Here is an 18,492-nt window from a genome sequence, read left to right as displayed (position 1 = left end):
ATTATCATTAGTCGCTATAGTTTAGATCAAATGGGCCTTTGTGTTGAGCTAAATTAACCATTTTATTTATGTAAGTGGGCTGTGGTCTGCCCAAAACCTTTGGGCCATAAGCCGATGAAGTTAGGGCATTTTCAAAGCCAAAATAATATTATAATGTGGAGACCTAAGTCAGTATTATATTAAATAGTAGAATGATCAATACATAAGCTGCTTACAAGGAAATAAAATAATAATAATAATAAGATGACTCAACCTTGAAATAATCAACTCACATTACACGGTAGAAAACTAAATGACTCTACCACACTATAGGACATGAAATTAACACCTCATACAAGTTTATTCACTAAAGAAAGATCTGCTGCGGCAGCTATTGCCAGAGTGACATCCTGAATTATTTATTTGGGGTTATGTCAAATGCTTGGTCTATAAGTGGACAAGAAAATTTCAACCAAGAGAGGAAATTGCAACATGACAAATAAGGTCACTGGGAGGCATCCAAGTAGCGAAATTGGAATGACAGTCCAATTCCATGAATGAGAAAGAAATGTGTACAGGGTTGCACCAAATGCTACCATCATGCTTGCAATAGAAAAGAATAGAGTGATAAGGCCAATGATTAACTTCTTTGGCAATGACACCAAAAAGTCGTCCTCTGAATAACGTGAAGTGAGGATTGCCAAGAAGATCAACACTGAAGCCGTAGAAGAAAAGAGTGCAAACGGATCTGATATGACAAAGACTATAAAAGCTATGTCATGCAAGAAATTGGGTATCTCGTCATTGTTGTTGCCACCTAGTACGGTGAAAGCTGCTGTAAAAACTACAGTTATTATCAATGCGGCTACAACACTGCATGATGCAGCAGTTCCCTTCATCCATTGTTCACCTTGTTTAACCAATTCCTTGTGTTCTTCTGTAAAGACTTCTCTAGGAGTTTTATTATTCCCATTTTGTTGCTCTTGAAGGGATGGATGGACATAACTTTCCACAGCCTGAAGATGAAACCTTAGCTAGGGTAAGCATGAGCAGTAATAAGTTTGATTCTCAAACAAAAAATCTCTAATGTTATAGAAGAACTAAATGTCATGAAAAAAAAAATATTAACGAGGCCAGAAAAAATAAAGGAAACTTTAGAATTAGAGTAAAAATCATATATAGGCCAGATTTCTAAATCTCTCGCACGTTCAATTATACACATGAAATCCTATATGAGAAATGAAAGTACCGCATTTAAAATTTTTGGCAAATCTGCAGTTTGATGTAAGATCAAGGCATGTAGAGGCAAGAACAAAATTCCAATAAAATAATCATTTGAAGTAAAAGTTAAGATGATAAAATAAGTTGTATACCTTGAACCATTGCAATTCTCTCTGCATTTGCAATGCTGCACCAGAGACTTGACTTGAAGCTGCCAACTGTCCAGCCAAATGCAAAATGTTGTGAGTTTTTCCACTTTTGTTGACCGCTTTCCAGCTTGATCGATACACATTCCTTTCTTGTAAAATTTTAAAAATCTTTTCTTGGCGATGTAAAATTGCCATATGAAGTAGACCGTGATTATTATCTTTGTAGTCGTAGGTATAAGCATAGAAATAAGCATTCAGAATTTCACTGACAATCTCGCAAATCCCATGTTTCGCAGCTTCAAGCAATGGCAAGCAGAAAGTTTCAAGGGCCTCTGTACGATTCCAAGTAACTTCATTACCATGACACAAGATTCTAACAATTTTAACGGTTTGAATATGAGTCAACTTTGTATCGCGAATGTTTTTGATGTCTGCGACTGCAATTGAACAACTCAAGTTAATGTAACAAGAAAAAGAAATCCTTCAATATACTCCATATAATTAGGAGAATTGTTCAGAACCAATTACCTAGCAGCATGAGGACAGGCCAGATCATTTGGCGCAAAGCACCTGTATTATAACAAGTATTATTATAAATTGTTTTGGTTTGTAGGATAATCCATTTCAGAATGACTACGTATTTAGCATATAAGATAGATAGATCCATAGGAGGTGCACAAACCAAATGAAGCATAGATTATTCGACGAATAGGTCCAAAATGTTTGGATTCTTTAAACTCATCTGAACCCTTAACAGCGTTTTCCATGTCCCCATTGTTACTTCCATTGTGAGGAACATATTCCTCTTGCAGAGGAATCCCTGCAGAGACAGGCAACAACAATAAGAGCATGTGAATATACGAGATGGGTTTGGTAGAGTGTATCTGAGTCTATAAGGCATGAGAATTAAATACAGAGGAAGAATGTTGTTACTAACAATCATAGATCAAGCGTCCCCAAAACCCAAGGTGACACCAATTCGCACTCTCAAAAGCCAGAGGCTTACCAGCCAATATTTCTAATATACTTTTTCTGTCTGAATTCTTTTTAAGAGCTAACTTTGGATATCGCTTCCATAAATCTAAGGCTATACCTGTAAATGGAGTAGAATACAAATTAATTAGCAGGGGTAACTGTGTTGTTGTAAGAATGAAAACGGTAACATATATAGCGGCACACTTAATTGAACACATGAAAGAAAACTAATTTGGTGTAGAAGGATACAAATTCCAGATTTGAAAGAATGGTAAATTAACGGGGCCTTTCAGCAGCCTTTGAGTGCTGGAGGGATGCTACAGTGATATTCTTCAAGGCATGCTAACTCATACATACAAGTTGACTATATATAATGCAAGAAGATATCAAAGGGATATTAATCATAAGGCAATAATTGAATCCACATGAATTTGGATCTTCTCCTTATCTCAATTTACCTTAAGAAGTTTTGATTTATTTATTATATAAATAATATAATCTCTTTCTGTACAGATTTTGAGATTTTATGTTTAACTATTTCACTAATTATGTGATGTAATACATAGATCAAATATTAGTTTTTGGTAAAAATTATTAAACTTTTTTTAATATGGAATTTGACATGTTTGCTACACAATAAACCTAAATCAATAACATCTTTTTTCTTCTCCATAAAAAAAGAAAAAAAAAACTCATTCTTTTAACCTAAGAACATAGAAAAAATTAGGCAAATATAAAAGGGTAGACTTAGGTTTGTGTTTTTTATCTCCCAATTAAGTTTTTTTTTTTTTTTTTGGTTCTTTCATTATGTGTTTGGACTTCTAACACATGTTTATATCTGTGAATGATTATTAATATTTTTTGATGTCTCTTTTGACTCTTAGATTATATAATAAAATATATTTACATTTATATCCTTTATAAAGTTAAATTAAATGATTCTCTTAATAAAATTGTGTCCCTTTTCAATTGTTTTTATTAACGTATGTCTTCATTTTAATTTTCTCCCTTTATTTTATGACACCTCTAAATTGTAATTTATCTATACCTGCATGGTCAGGAAATATTCTTTGATTATATTCCATGTTGCTAATTATTTATCACAAATTAAATTGACTAAAATAAAACTCTATGTCAAGTAATAATCATAATTTATTTATTTATTTATTATTATTATTATTATTATTATTATTATTTGTGAGGCAAGACTAATTATATATGTCCCTTTTCATTTTTTCCTGTTTTTTAATAAAAATAATAACAATACTAAAAAGTTCTAATGTGATAATTTAAAGTTATCTAACCATATCGCAAACAAGAAAATTACTTTTGCACTTACCATAGTGACCGGAACTGATGATATCTTTAATCAGTTTAACACCTTTACCATCATCCAAAAGTACTTCTGTTTTTGACAGAAGATATTGAATTATTCCCTTGTGGCCATATTCTGCTGCTTCATGAATTGGAAGGTAACCCTTTCTGTTCCTTATGTTTGGAAATTCTGGGTGCCTGAGGACATAAGCTTTTGCAGCCTTTTTATTGCCATAAATAGCTGCATGGAATATGACGGATCGGCCAAACTCTTCTCTCAAATTTTGAAGTTCGTCTGCACTGATCATGAATGCAAGGTTTTTGATAAGCCAAGTGGGGGCACTTGATAAATTAATTACGTGAAAAATGGTATCCCCATATTCTGTAACAGTTTCAGTCAAGGCCCCAGGAGTGCTATCTACCAAATCTTGTAAAAGTATCCAATTATGCTCCTGTACAGCCTTGATTAATGGCTTGAACCGAGCATTATCAACTTTTATCACCTCAGTCGTTTTGTTCTCTGTCAATTCCAAATAACGTAGATGTCAAAATGTATGTAAAGGACTTTAAAATTTATTATGAAATGCATGAAATTTCAATTTTTATCCGAGTCACATACCTTTCCCTTTTAATACTGATTGATCACTTTCAGTTTTTTCAGTAAGATCAACTTGCTTCGTTCTACTAGTGGTTTCGTCTCACTTTTTGCTAATCGAGTTATTGGATGGTTGAACATTATTAGCTCTTGTACACTTTCCATTTACCATTAATTCCAAATTATGTACACATGAGAAACAATATGGTAACTATTCACTTAATATGATTTGCGTCTTTTACTTACCTTGCGCTGTCTTAGATTCATGAGCAATCTCTTTGCATTCCAATTTCATGGTTTCTTTATTGGAATCAACTTGCATCGTCTCAGTGATTTTGTCTCTGGAGTTGGAAGATTCAACATGATCCATCTATTCACTTCTTTTGCCTTTATCAAAACAACAAATACGGCAACAATCAAAATATAAGATTCAAGACTAAGGAAGAAAGTGTACAAAGATAGAAACACAACTTATGGCTTAAAGGACAAACAACCATATGTTATATAGACTAATTTAAATGATTTCTTAATTAACTTTGTTCAAATTAATCAAATCTTTAAATATGACTTGATTAAAGAAAGACTAATAAGGTAAAAGATATCTATTATATAATGAATGAATTAATTGGTTCAATCACATGCATAATGTTGGAGTTGCCGACTACTTCAGCATTATTGGGTTACACAGATGCATTCCGAGGGTCTCACTGCCCGATCAGCAGGCGAGGGTCGTGGGGGTAGCGCCCTGAGCTCGTAGGTGGTTTGGGTTTTTTCCATGTATCGTCGTTGTAGGATTTCTTTAAGTTATTAATTCTTTATTGGGTTGGGCTTAGAAATATGAATCCTTATAAAACTAGGTTTTGTCACTTAAAGCTAGTATATAAACATATTTTTCTCTTGTTATGAGTGTGATAGCAAATCATAGGACAATTCATTCATTGTGAACGAGAGAGAGGTGAGGAAATATTGTAATAATATTGACTCAACTAGACGTAGCCCATATTAGGTGAACTAGAGTAAATCGTGCGTGTTATTTTCTCTGTATTTATTATTTGTGATTTATTTTATTGTTGTTTTGTTCTCGCTATTGTCTCTATTTCGTTCACATATATGGTTGTTTTAACTGGAAAGATGTAGAGTGATCATTAATTAATTAAGTATACAATTGGATTATTCATCTAAGCTAACATATGTCAATAATATAGATTATCATTAAGAATAAAATATAACTGATCAACTTATAGACAAAATGAAGCAGTCAATGCAAAATAATTCAACATCAGATCATGTTTCTACCCGTAAGATACATAAGATCAAAATTATCAACTATTGGTGCCATTTGGAAAAACTTACTCTTTTATAAATTTTATTAATTTTGTACTTTTGGTTTCTTTTTGAAAGACTGTTTCACACTGCTTGATTCCTTCGGCAGCAATTTCTCAAAGTCTCCTCTTAAATTGTAGAAAAGTAGGCGGTAGAAAAGATTGGACGCTGTGTTTGTTTTATTATATTGAGTAGTATTTTTCAAAAAGTTAACTTGGATTGTTATTATGAGGAAAAAAATTGAAAATTAACAAAAATACCCCCACCCACCATTTAATACTGGCAGTCGGGCAACACCACTTGAGGATGGTCGGAAGTCGCTGTAATGGGGCACGACCAACTGGATCTGATAAAAAAAGGTCAGATCTACGACTACCTCTAGTCGTCAATGACTAGATGTGACCAAAGATCTGACCATCGCCCAGATCTTTGGCTATAGATCTAGTCTTTTTTGATCATATTGACGCATGAGTGGCCAAATTCACCCATTCGTGTGCCATTACAGTAACTTTCGACCACCCTTCGGTGGTGGTGATCGGCTGTCAACATTTAATAGGTGGGTGCGATGTTTTAATAAATTTTTAATATTTTATTATAGAGAGTGGTTAGTTAAATTAATAAACCTAGGAGATTTGAAAATAGTTGAATAGAATATAATTGAATTTTGAGAATAATAAAACAAATATGTATTTTGGTAAGATATCAATAGGATAGAAACAAAATAGTAAAACAAACGTAACCTCCATTGTTTCACACCGCTTAACTACAAAATATACAAACAGGAAATTGAGTGGACGTTTTTGATGAAAGTGAAATGTAAACAAAGATTTTGTACTGATACATAGAAATTAATATAATCAAAATTGAACAAGTCAAATTCCAAACTCTAATTCATAGCAATTTCAAAGAAATATTGGAAATATCGAAGAAGCATGCTACATTAACTAACCTCCAAATTCAAAGAGAAAAAAAATTGGTTACTATATGCGCCAAGCAATTGCTCTATCAATTAGAAGATATTTGCTAGAGTACAAAAGCACATAACAGATGAACGATAAGCAATTAATGGAGATATTTTAGAATAATAAATCTAATCAGTTTACTTTATGACTGATTATAGGTGTGTAGGTGTTTGAAAATAATTAATTCAAAGAAAATACTTGATTATTTTCTTAAATTATTTCTGAAATACTGTAGTAGATTTTCTTAAATAAAGCAAGAAATTCAAGGCTATGATAAGGGGTTTGAACCTAGAAATAATGGTATAAGAGACAATAATTTATTTCAATACCTAAAAAAAATAAATTGATGATTCAATGTTTTAAATCACTAATTATACGAAAGAGACAATAATTTAACGTGGTTAGGCATAAAACTTATATCCACACATGAAAGACATATTTAAGGGTCTTGATATGACATCGTTTCAATGTTTTAATCATAGGTCAGCTAACACTCCGTTAGTTTTTAGGAATTAAAGTGCTACTTCTTTTAGAAAGGTTAGCTTTTATAAGAGTATTTATGTCATTTAATTTCATTTTATAGTAGTGGAAGCCTATCAGGAGAGGACGGTGATGTGATCACGTTACAAGTGGCTGAGACTGATATTACTTAAGGAGTTGAAAGTAGAGAAGTCCATGAATGGGATATTTTGAAGAGTATTTGTTGACCGTAAGAAGTAAAAGGATGAAAGTGCAAGGCTTTGAAATTAACAGAGTGGCTTGAGAAAGATCAAGACGCTGTCGTTTTCTAAAGAACTGAAATTGTAGTTGTTAAGAGCTTATAGGAAAAAAGTTACTGTAGCTTCTTTGTAATATAAGAGTGGATATTTCCCGCTTTGTAATCAGTGGTTATAAATAAAAGGGTATTTATGTCATTTAATTTCATTTTAATCCTTTGTAGTATGTTCTTTAGTTAATTATATGAAACATTACAAGTTAGAAATTAATTAATCGATTGTTGGAATCAAGACAATGGTGACCAGATTCTGGCTTCTAAAAAATAATTGATATCGAAATGATTGTTTTCAAATGGTCTATCTATCTAGACTTGACCTAAAAAATGTGACACCCTGCTTTCTTCACCAAATGTCGGCCAAATATTGTATCTATTGCCAAAAATTTTGTTATTAATTCTTGAATTGAGTATCTCATGAGAACGTGTTGTTATCAAAAGAGATTTCAAGTCTTTATTATTATTTACTATTATTTCAAAAGGCTGTATACTAAAAGAACATAAACGCACTGTCGGATTCATATATGTACAATAAATTTGTTATTTATCCATTAGTCTCCAAATGTTACTTTATGCCTAGTTCTCAAAAACTATTATAAAATGATATCTTATCTTTAGTTTCTAAAGCAATCAAGTAATTAATACCACTATTTTGATTAGGCAAAAGATAGAAAAATAATAATAATAATTTGGGAATAATAAAATACAGGGTCTTTTTTGTTGTTCTACTCTATATTCAGCGAGGGGAAGGAAAAGACAAACTTAAATATATAGTTAGGAATTAACCTTAAGAAAAAGACAAATTATAGTATTGTGGGATTAAAATAATTTTATAAAATAAAATAAATAGGGTCCTTCTTGTGAAAAAAAAAAAAAAAAAAAAAAAGGGAATTTTTTTTTAAAAATTCCAAGTTTAGGTGGGGCATGAGCCCCCACTCAGCCATAAGTGGCTCCGTCACTTATAGCTTAGAGGAATAAACTTATATGGTCAAGCCTTCTCCGGAGACTCTCTAGTCTCCAACTGGAGTTCAGTCATATGAGGAGTGTTAAGTAGAAGTGCTGTGAGAAATCAGTGAAAAACAGAGGAGTTTAAAGAAGCTGGGGTCTTGTTTGTAATGATTGTATAAGCTGCATGTACTAAGTGTAATTTCTGATTCTAAAAGCACTGCCGTTTCAATTGGCTATATAAGTGCAAATGTACTGTAACAGAAATCAGTTAATAAGATTTCAATCAGTCTTTACTTCGTTCTCCAGTAGCTTCCTCTGCACTTTTCTTTTGCATTTTTTTTTTGTTTCTTAGTTTTCTCTTTTACCTCTTCAAATCTTTCATGGTATCAGAGCCCTAGACTAACATCCAAGGGAAAAAAAATTCATCCTCGATCTTGAATATTCTTGACAGTTTTAAACATGGAGGCTCATAGCTCCAGTTCAAATCTCACTTCTTCAGGAGTTCCACCCAACCTACCTGTCGTCTCTGTAAAACTGCTAGAGAAGAACTATTCGTTCTGGAGATCACAGATCCTGCCGGCCCTGACATCTCATGGTCTCGAAGGCTTTGTTACTGGTGAAAAAGAGTGTCCACTGATGATCTTGTTAGAGAAATCTACTGATATAGGATAGACAGAGAAGAAACAAAACCCTAGCTACCTCACTTGGAAGAAGATTGATCAATTCTTGGTAAGCTGGCTTTACTCCTCAATCTCTGAATCCATGTTTAGGCATGTAGCAAAATGCACTACCTCATATGAAATATGGAATGTTTTAGAGCTGCATTTCCAGTCGGTATCCAAAGCTAGGACTTTACATCTGAGAAACCTACTACAGATTACTAAGAAAGAAGGTTGTAATGTGAGTGAATATGTGTTGAAAATTAAAGAATTAGGAGATGAATTGATAGCAAGTGGAGTAAATATCACAGATAAAGAACTTTTGCTGTATATATTAGACGGCTTAGGGCCAGAGTATGATGCTGTTGTGGCAAATCTGACAGCTTGTAGTAGTCAAACGACATTACAAGAAGCCCAATTCTTACTTCATAAACATGAGATTAGGTTGGAGAGACAGCAAAGTTCTTTGTCAAATTTTCATGAACACATGGCTTCAGCCCTTTTGGCTTCTAAACAGTCTCAGATAGAGTCCTCTTTAGGTTCTCAGAATGTTTCTAGTGCTAGTAATGGGAATTTTCGTGCTCATAATTTCACTACTCCTCAGTTTCAATCAATGCCTAATTTTTCAACCTTCAGATCAGAATTTCATTCACCAACAGATGCCTAGTAACAACCATTTTAGAGGAAACAGTTTAAACAATACAGTTCACTCGGATTTTAATTCCTCACATTCCTCCCAATACTCACAGACTGGATATGGTTTTAACCCTGGGAACCAGTCTCACATGTTTCATGCTGGAATGATGAGAAGTAGAGGCCGAGGAAGAGGATATTTTAGGCCTAAACTAATCTGTCAAGTATGTGGTAAGGGAGGACACACAGCACTGCAGTGCTATCATAGATTTGATCATGAATATCTAGGTTTCTCAGTCCCTGGATCAGTATCTGGATCTACTAATTTCAATGGTTTCTCAGTACCTGGATCTTCTGGTTTTAATGGAACTACTGGTTTTAATGGGTCACAAAGTTCTACTCCAGATCACTCTATTGAGTCAGCACAAGCTCTTCTTACTACAGTCATACCAGGGCAATTCATTCCCAAGACTGCTGTTGGAAATCCTAATTCTAGAAATCCTTTTTCATCCATAACCAATGCTCCTACTGCACAGACTAATACACCACATAACTACCTTGGTTATCCTTTACAACATTCTGTCCCTCAGCTATCTCAGAATTCTGTTTCATCATTAGCTGCTCAGCATATACCAGTTGCTTCTCCTCACACTGTGCAAGACCAAACGTGGTATGTGGACTCTGGTGCCACAAACCACATGACAGCTGATGTCAACAATCTGATCATTAAAGACAACTATCAAGGTGGCTCAAATGTGCAGGTTGGAAATGGCTAGACAGTACCTGTCTCACACACAGGTGAGTCTTTTCTAACTTCTGGTTCTGCTTCTAGATTGTTGCATCTTAGAAATATGTTGTGTGTACCTCATATAGCAAAGAATTTACTAAGTATTTCACAGATTACAAAGGATAATGGTGTAATAGTTGAATTTCATGTTGATCGTTGTCTTATTAAGGATAAGAACACCAGAGATGTTCTCCTTCAAGGTGTCTTAAAGGATGGCTTATATCAACTGGAAGCCTCTCTTCCTGCTGTGTTTTCATCTTCTGGTGTATCTGCGTAAACGATTCCTGTAATGTGGCTGCCTCTATACTCTCAATAATAGGTGTAGTCATAATAATAATACTGATGATGTATTACATAGAGTACAATCTGATGTAATTGCTAATTCTGGAAGCTGATAAGTCAATAATGGTGTGGCATGCGAATTAGGACATCCCCAAGAAAGAACTCTTAAGCATGTATTAAATAAATTGCACGTACTGGATTTCTTCCTATAATAAAAGTTTTTGTGAAGCCTACCAATTTGGCAAATTGGCTCAGACTTCTTTTCCTTTGTCAAATTCTAAGACTTCCAGGCCACTTGAATTGGTTATTCAGATTTATGGGGCCCTGACACAGTATGCTCTACAGAAGGTTTCAAATATTATATGTTGTTTGTTGATGATTACAGTAGATACATGTGGATATACCCTTTGAAACTTAAGTCTGAAGCCTCTTAGGTGTTACTAGTTTCATGTGTTTGCTAAAAAACAATTAGATGCTACACTGAAGAATCTTCAAAACTGATGGGGAGGGAGTTCAGGTCTTTTTATCTTATCTGGAAACTCAGGCGTAGGTTTTAGACACCCCTGCCCCTATTACATCAACAGAAGGGAAGGTGGAAAGAAGGCACATAACAATTACAGAATTTGGTTAACTTGTTAGCACATGAGGAATGCCTTTATGTTTTGGTGGCAATCTTTTAGCACAACAGTGTTCATTGTTAACAAACTGCCCTCTGTTACTCTTGAAGATGTCCACCATATCAGAAACTGTTTGGTAAAGAACCACATATACATGATCTTAGGGTCTCGGCTATTGTTGCTACCCATACATACGACCCTATCAAAAACATAAGTTTTCGTATCACACTGAGCAATGTGTGTTTATGGGTATAGTCCAGCTCATAAGGGGTTTAAATGCTTGTCTTCCACAGGAAAGATATATATTGTTAAGCAAGCCAAGTCAATGAAACAATGTTTCCTTTTAACATGATTTCAAGTGTATGCAACTGACAAATCTGGATCTTACAGGGGTATCTACAAACACCAGTTCTGAAGGGTTTTGTTCATCCGGAACCTTGCTCATTGTTTAGATTCAAATTATGTTTTTGTCACTAATAACAACGTGTCTTCTACTGCAGAAGTAAATTCAACTTCACTGGTGCTGATGCTACTAATTCACAATTGTCTAGAAAACCAGGTGGAGATTCATTATGTGGAAAGGGTCTCTTGGCACATGACTTAACAAAAGTGATAAAATTACCTGCTACAACAGCATCAAGAGGTTCAATGAGACATGTTATGATACTGTCCCAGTTTCAAAACCTGATGTTTCTAATTTTTTTGGTGATTCTTCTTTAATACAGCAGGCACTTAACTGCTTCTGATCAACCTTCAACTCCAGGAATACACTGGAGGTTGTCTACCCATCTCTCAGAATAATGCAGCAATGTCAATATCCAGCACACACCAATGCTACTACAAACTGTCATCCAATGCTCACCAGATCAAAAACCAGGAATAACCAGATTATAAGTCAAGCTTTTCTGGCCACAACCTCCATCTCTCTGAACCAAAGAGTGTGTCTGAAGCCTTAAGCATTTCAGAATGGAAACAAGCTATGAATGAAGAATTTGAGCATTAAAAGGAACAACACATGGGAGTTAGTTCCTCTCACCTCCGATATGAATATAGTAGGTTGCAAGTGGGTTTCAAGACCAAATTAAAAGCAGATGGCACACTTCAGAAATACAAAGCTCGGTTGGTGGCGAAAGGATTTCAACAAACACCAGGAGTTGATTACTTTGACAAATTTTCTCCTGTGATCAAAACAGCTACCATTAGGATTATGTTCTCCTTGGCAGTCCACCACAGTGGCAGATACAGCAAATGACATAATAATGCATTCTTGAATAGAGACCTGTCGGAGAATGTTTTCATGCTGCAACCTGAGGGTTTTGGTGATGAGACTCATCCCAAACATGTGTGCAAGGTCAACAAAGCTCTGTATGGATTAAAACAGGCACCTCGGGCTTGGTTTGATAAGCTAAAATCTGCCCTTTTAACCTGGGGTTTTCAGTGTTCCACTTCAGATACAAGTCTATTCTTTTTCAAGAAAGATACTCAGGTAATATACTTACTTGTGTATGTTGACGATATTTTAATTAATGGAAATGATTCAGAGTTGATTGGTCAGATTGTTACTGATTTGAATGGCGTGTTTGCACTAAAAAACTTGGAGAGATAAGCTATTTTCTTGGGTTTGAAGTGTGAGAAATGAGACAGGTTTACTCTACCCAAACCAAATATGCACAAGAATTACTTAGCAAAGCTGGTTTAGCTGAGTGTAAGCCATGTAATACCCAATGGCTACAGGTACGAAATTGGGAAAAGAGGACAGTCCCCTCTTGATCAACCTACACTGTATAGAAGTTTAGTGGGGGGCCTTCAGTACTTAACACTCTCAGACCTGACTTGGCTTTTGCAGTCAACAGGTTAAGTCAGTTTCTTCAGTACCACAATCAATCAATGGACTGCATGCAGAGAGTGCTCGGTATATTAAAGGGAATGTTCAGATGGACTATTTTTCCAGAAAAAATGAAAATTTCTGCTAGAAGGTTATGCTGATGCAGATTGGGCCAGCGATGTAAGGACAGAAGATCCACCTCTGGCTACATATTTTTCTTGGAGGGAATCTAGTTCAATGGGTTCTAGGAAGCAAAAAGTGGTTTCTCTTTCTTCAACAGAGGCTGAATATAGAGCCTTAAGTCAAGCTTCCACAGAATTAGTCTGGATTCAACATCTGTTTCAAGAGCTTGGAATCCAGATAAATGCTGTCCCTATACTGTGGTGTGATAATATGAGTGCGGGTGCATTGTCATCAAATCCAATTTTTCACGCCAGGACTAAACACATCGAAATCGATGTTACATATGTAGAGAGTTGGCCATGGATAAGAAGTTAGCTGAAAATATGTTGCATCAGAATATCAACTTGCTGATATTCTTACTAAAGCTCTCCCTACACAAAGATCTCCATGCTAAAAGATAAACTGAATGTGTTGCTTTACTGCCAAATCCAGAACATCAATATACAGCAACTGAATAATAATTTTTCTGTTTGAAGTGATCTTGATTTGATGAAAAAGAAGGTGTATGCCAGACTGGTGTTATGATGTAGTTTGATTGACAATTTTTTGTTTTGGTTTGATATGGGGTTATGACTGGTGTTTTGATATGGTTGAGCTTTTGAGTTTTTTCTGATGATGGCTTGAAGCAGCAGTTGATTTGATGATATAAGAAGTGTAGCAGAAGTGCTGGAGAAATCAGTGAAGTGCTGTGAGAAGAAACTGGATGTTTAGCTTAAGGGAAAATGTAAGAAGTGCTGAAGAGAAAATGATGTTTAGCTTAAGGGGAAATGTTAAGCAGAAGTGCTGTGAGAAATCAGTGAAGTGCTGTGAGGAGAAACTGGATGTTTAGCTTAAGGGGAAATGTTAGCAGAAGTGCTGTGAAGAGAAAACTGGATGTTTAGCTTAAGGGGAAATGTTAAGCAGAAGTGCTGTGAGAAATCAGTGAAAAACAGAGGAGTTTAAAGAAGCTGGGGTCTTGTTTGTAATGATTGTGATAAGCTGCAGTACTAAGTGTAATTTCTGATTCTAAAAGCACTGCCGTTCAATTGGACTATATAAGTGCAAATGTACTGTAACAGAAATCAGTTAATAAGATTTCAATCAGTCTTTACTTCGTTCTCCAGTAGCTTCCTCTGCACTTTTCTTCTGCATTTTTTTTTGTTTCTTAGTTTTCTCTTTTACCTCTTCAAATCTTTCAAGGAGGAAAAGTGCATGTGAAGAACTGTTGGGTTGGATTGGGTTGAATGATCAGGGCGATTGATCATGATATGGAAGAACCAAAAGCATCAACCGTGGGGAAGATCAGGATGAGGATTAAGAAAATGATGCAGCTTGGCAACCGCAAGGAAGGCAGTCTCGCCTTCAACTCTTACCGCTTTGCCTATTCTTATTCCTGCTTACTGTTGGTATTTGGCCGGAGAATTCTAAGAAAGAAAAGGAGAAAAAATGCTGAAAGTGAACTACATATTCATTATACTGTAACTTGCAATATATACACAACAAAGCTTACTGTTTTACCAACTACAACAACCATTTAGACTTTAAATTTAAAAAACAAAGTTGACAACTTAATACATCCTTAGTCTAAGCTGATCATACCTAAACATGTCACAAAAATAACAACTACAGCACAACTCCAGCAGCTTCAATTTCGGCAGAAAAGAGGGGAATGCAACTGCTACTGGGCACCAAAAACTAATTCAAAAAACAAATTAACTTAACTGAATTTTCCAGCAAATTATCAATGCTTCAACACTCCTCCTTGATAATTTTGCTGGAAACACCAAGTCTGATCCTGAAGCCTTCAAACTTGGTTTTAGATACTCCCTTAGTTAGGATGTCAGCCACTTGATCATCACCATTGCAGTGCACCAGATTTACTTCTCCTTCCTGCTCGGCTTCTCTCACTGCATGAAACTTGATCTTTATGTGTTTAGTTCTCCCATGATGGACTGGATTCTTAGCCATAGCCACAGCCGATTGATTATCACACATTATCACAGTAGGATGCTTCTGTTTCAGCTTCAAATCTTCCAGGATTTTTCTCAGCTAGACAGCCTGATTCACAGCAGCTGCAACTGAAATGTACTCTGCCTCTGCTGTGGATTGTGCAACCGTTTCTTGCTTCTTCAACATCCAGCAGATTGCACCATGATTCAGGAAGAAAGTATACCTTGAAGTGCTTTTCATGTCCTCCACTAAACCATCCTAGTCACTATCTGAAAAACCGATTAAACCAAAATCTTCTGACCTCCTATATTATCTTCAGAATTAATTATTACCTTCAAAATTAATTATTCGTTAAAATCCAAGATGATATTTCCTGCAACTGATAATTAACATACATGATACATATGTATGACAAATCGCTAGTATTTAAATAAGTTACTTTGATCTTCGTTTGATATAACATTGGTGTAGGTAATAGGGTATCGGACCCCTTTGATCATATAGAAGAGAACAATACTGAAGTTTCTCCAGATGATGGAATGGCTGGAAAGAAAAAAGGTATTGACAAAATAATTTCATTCCTTCAACAAACTAACATACGCACTTCGTTCTAAGTAGTTCAATTGAAGGAATAATTCAGTTTACACAAATTCTCTAAAAAGTTATTGCATGTCACAGTGACATCATTTATAATGACTTGATGTACGAGGTGATATTATTTTACAAGTGGCGCCCGAGCCTGAGAGTACTACAGGAGTTGAACTTGAAACTAGAGAAGGCCAGGGATGGGATATCTTAAAGAGTATTGTTTATGGCGGTTTAGTGGAATCAATTAAAAGTTTAGGAGTAATGTCTTCTACAGCAGGTGCTGGTGCCACCACATGTGAGTCTTTACTTCCAACATTTACATTTTATTAGATTAATGCAATTGATTTTATCTTAGATAATTAATGTGTTAATTATTTACTAAACTTATTAATTATATTGACCTTGGGTTATTGCAGTGAGCGTTTTGGCTTTGGAACCGGTAAATTTGATAGCTGGACTTTTAATCTTTTGTCACAATGTGAGTTATATCCATGTCCTCGTTGGTTTACTATTTTTTCCATCCAGTAGCTAATTAAATACCATTTCTGGAATTTGATTATTTTGCTAAACGTAGAATTTGATTATTTTGCTAAACGTAGAATTTGAACCCCTCAAGGTATATGATCATTTCTTGTCAATATCATAGTTTTGATAAATGTTTTAAGCCCTCATATATTTCTAAACATGGAACTTATGGTGGGGTTTAATTTATATACAGCTTAGAGAACTGAAAAATGAGCAATATCAATGGAATGAAGAAGGTCGATATCAACAACTACTTGGACGAAGAGGAAACTTCCCACTTCATGCAAGCTTAGCAGTCATATCCTTCCTCTTCTTTGGGGCTCCCACCTATTATCTATGGTTTCTCATTTCGAGAAAGTGACAATACAGACCTCAAAGTAGAAGCTGTTCTTGGTGCTTCTCTTATATGCATTACTCTACTGGCCATTACCAAGTGTCATGTTAATAAGTCATCGCCCAAATCTTATATCAAAACGATACTATACTACATGAGCACAGGAGTTGCGGTATCGTGCGTTTCGTATTTAGTTGGAGAGCTAATTAAAAATTTCATGGAAAAGTTGGGCTGGTTCGACTCAACTTCAACCATTTCCATATCATCTATAGAGACGTCTAAACCAATGGAATCTACATGGGCATCCTATTGAAACATCTTTCTAGTCTTGAGATTGAATTAGCATTGTGATGTTTTTTGTTCTTCTATATAATTTTAATTGTTACATTTAAATGTTGATGCAATAAACTAGTAGTGTCTCTTTAGCTGCATTTGTCTATGGGATAAAACACAAGATTTTCTTACTGGGATGTTGCAATTAAAGAAGAGTTTTATACGTAGTTCAAGTAAGTTGTTTTTCAATTACTCAAAGACATCCTGATATTTATTTTGTTAGGACCATGGCTCAAATCCCGTTGGATTCAGCTTATCGTATTGAAATCATATTTTACAACTCAAATTCAACCATACACATGCATAGTCTTCATAAAATTATGTAGAACGTTATGACTAGAAAATTTATGGCCTACGAATTCCAAATTTACATAACCAAAGCAACCATAAGAATTCTATGACATTAAAAGCAATATATCACTCAGCAATTTACCTTCTTATGGCAATTGTGTTGGGCCAAAAATCTTCACATTGAAGTACCGCATACTATCCTCCGACGGTGGGGAACTGTATCCAAAAACCACAAAATCAACTCTACCGAAATTCAACCAAACAAACATAAACGCACAGAACTAAAAAATAAAAACAAAATAAATAAATAAAACAAGCGGAGAGGTAATCAAGTATTCACCTGGTTCACTAAAGAGACGTTGAGTTTCCTGCAACAAGTTCAAAGCACAGCACAAAATCATCAACAACAAAATCCTAATTTCACCGTCCAATCGACAACAAAGATCTCAATCAATTAAACTCCCTATATTACACAATCAATCCAATCAATAAGAGAGAGAATCGAAGTAAATTAAAGCATCGAACTGAAAGAACAAGTAATCCTTCCTATACAGACATCAATTAACGAAATTGAATCGGTTTTTTAAACGAAAGAGATCTGAGAAATAGAGAAACCGATCGAAATAGGGAGAAAGAGAGTGTAACCTTGATGATTCGTCGGAGGAGATTAATGTTAGCCATTGCTAAGATCGAATCATTTTATTTGTTACAGAGAGAAAACACTAATAGTTTTTTTTTTTTTTTTACGACTTTTTTTCTAATAAACACAGAGAGTCAGAATTTAAGAAGCTGAAGAGACAATGCAACAAAGTCTGATGCAAGGCTCACATAAATTGACTATCCTACCCTCCTTCAGAACGGATTTTTCTAATGGAACATAACGGTGTGTGGGAAAGTGTCATTTTGAAACTTAATGGGTGGGAAAGTGTTATTTCGCCAAACCTTGGGTGGGAAAATGTCGCTCTCCCTTGTTAGAAATACTTTCTTTTTTATTCTTTTATTAAGCATTTGACATATGTAAAAAAAATAAAAATAAAAAGTGCAATAAATAATCACTTTTTGATTTCCTTTATCTTTTTTATATTCTAGTATTACTCTTTAATCGATTTTTTTTAAATCTGCAAAAAAAAAAAAAAAAAAAAATCAATAAATTAAATAAAAACTTCATTTATTTCTGTAACACTTTCATTTATAACAAAAAGAAGACATATGAACGCATAATGAGAGAGAGGTGCTTCGCCTTTGCTTGTTAATTTAGAAAATTCTTA

General features: G+C 34.7%; 2 protein-coding genes across 2 annotated transcripts; one reads left to right on the top strand and one right to left on the bottom strand.

Moving 5' to 3' along the window:
- Positions 1–1,863: 1,863 nt before the first annotated feature.
- On the bottom strand, positions 1,864–4,603 carry LOC116145881. The gene is made up of 5 exons (XM_031431316.1): positions 4,480–4,603; positions 3,664–4,158; positions 2,287–2,442; positions 2,032–2,169; positions 1,864–1,919 (listed from the first exon to the last, which is right to left on the bottom strand). The coding sequence occupies exons 1-5, from the start codon at positions 4,601–4,603 to the stop codon at positions 1,864–1,866; spliced, it is 969 nt and encodes a 322-aa protein (XP_031287176.1).
- A 4,094-nt stretch (positions 4,604–8,697) lies between these two features.
- On the top strand, positions 8,698–9,564 carry LOC116145880. The gene is made up of 2 exons (XM_031431315.1): positions 8,698–8,882; positions 9,009–9,564. Exons 1-2 carry the CDS (start codon positions 8,698–8,700, stop codon positions 9,562–9,564), a joined length of 741 nt encoding a protein of 246 aa, XP_031287175.1.
- Positions 9,565–18,492: the final 8,928 nt, after the last annotated feature.

Source organism: Pistacia vera, unplaced genomic scaffold, assembly GCF_008641045.1.
Source record: "Pistacia vera cultivar Batoury unplaced genomic scaffold, PisVer_v2 Contig469, whole genome shotgun sequence".
NCBI classification, from domain to species: Eukaryota; Viridiplantae; Streptophyta; class Magnoliopsida; order Sapindales; family Anacardiaceae; genus Pistacia; species Pistacia vera.
This window is presented reverse-complemented; position numbering and strand designations above follow the sequence as displayed.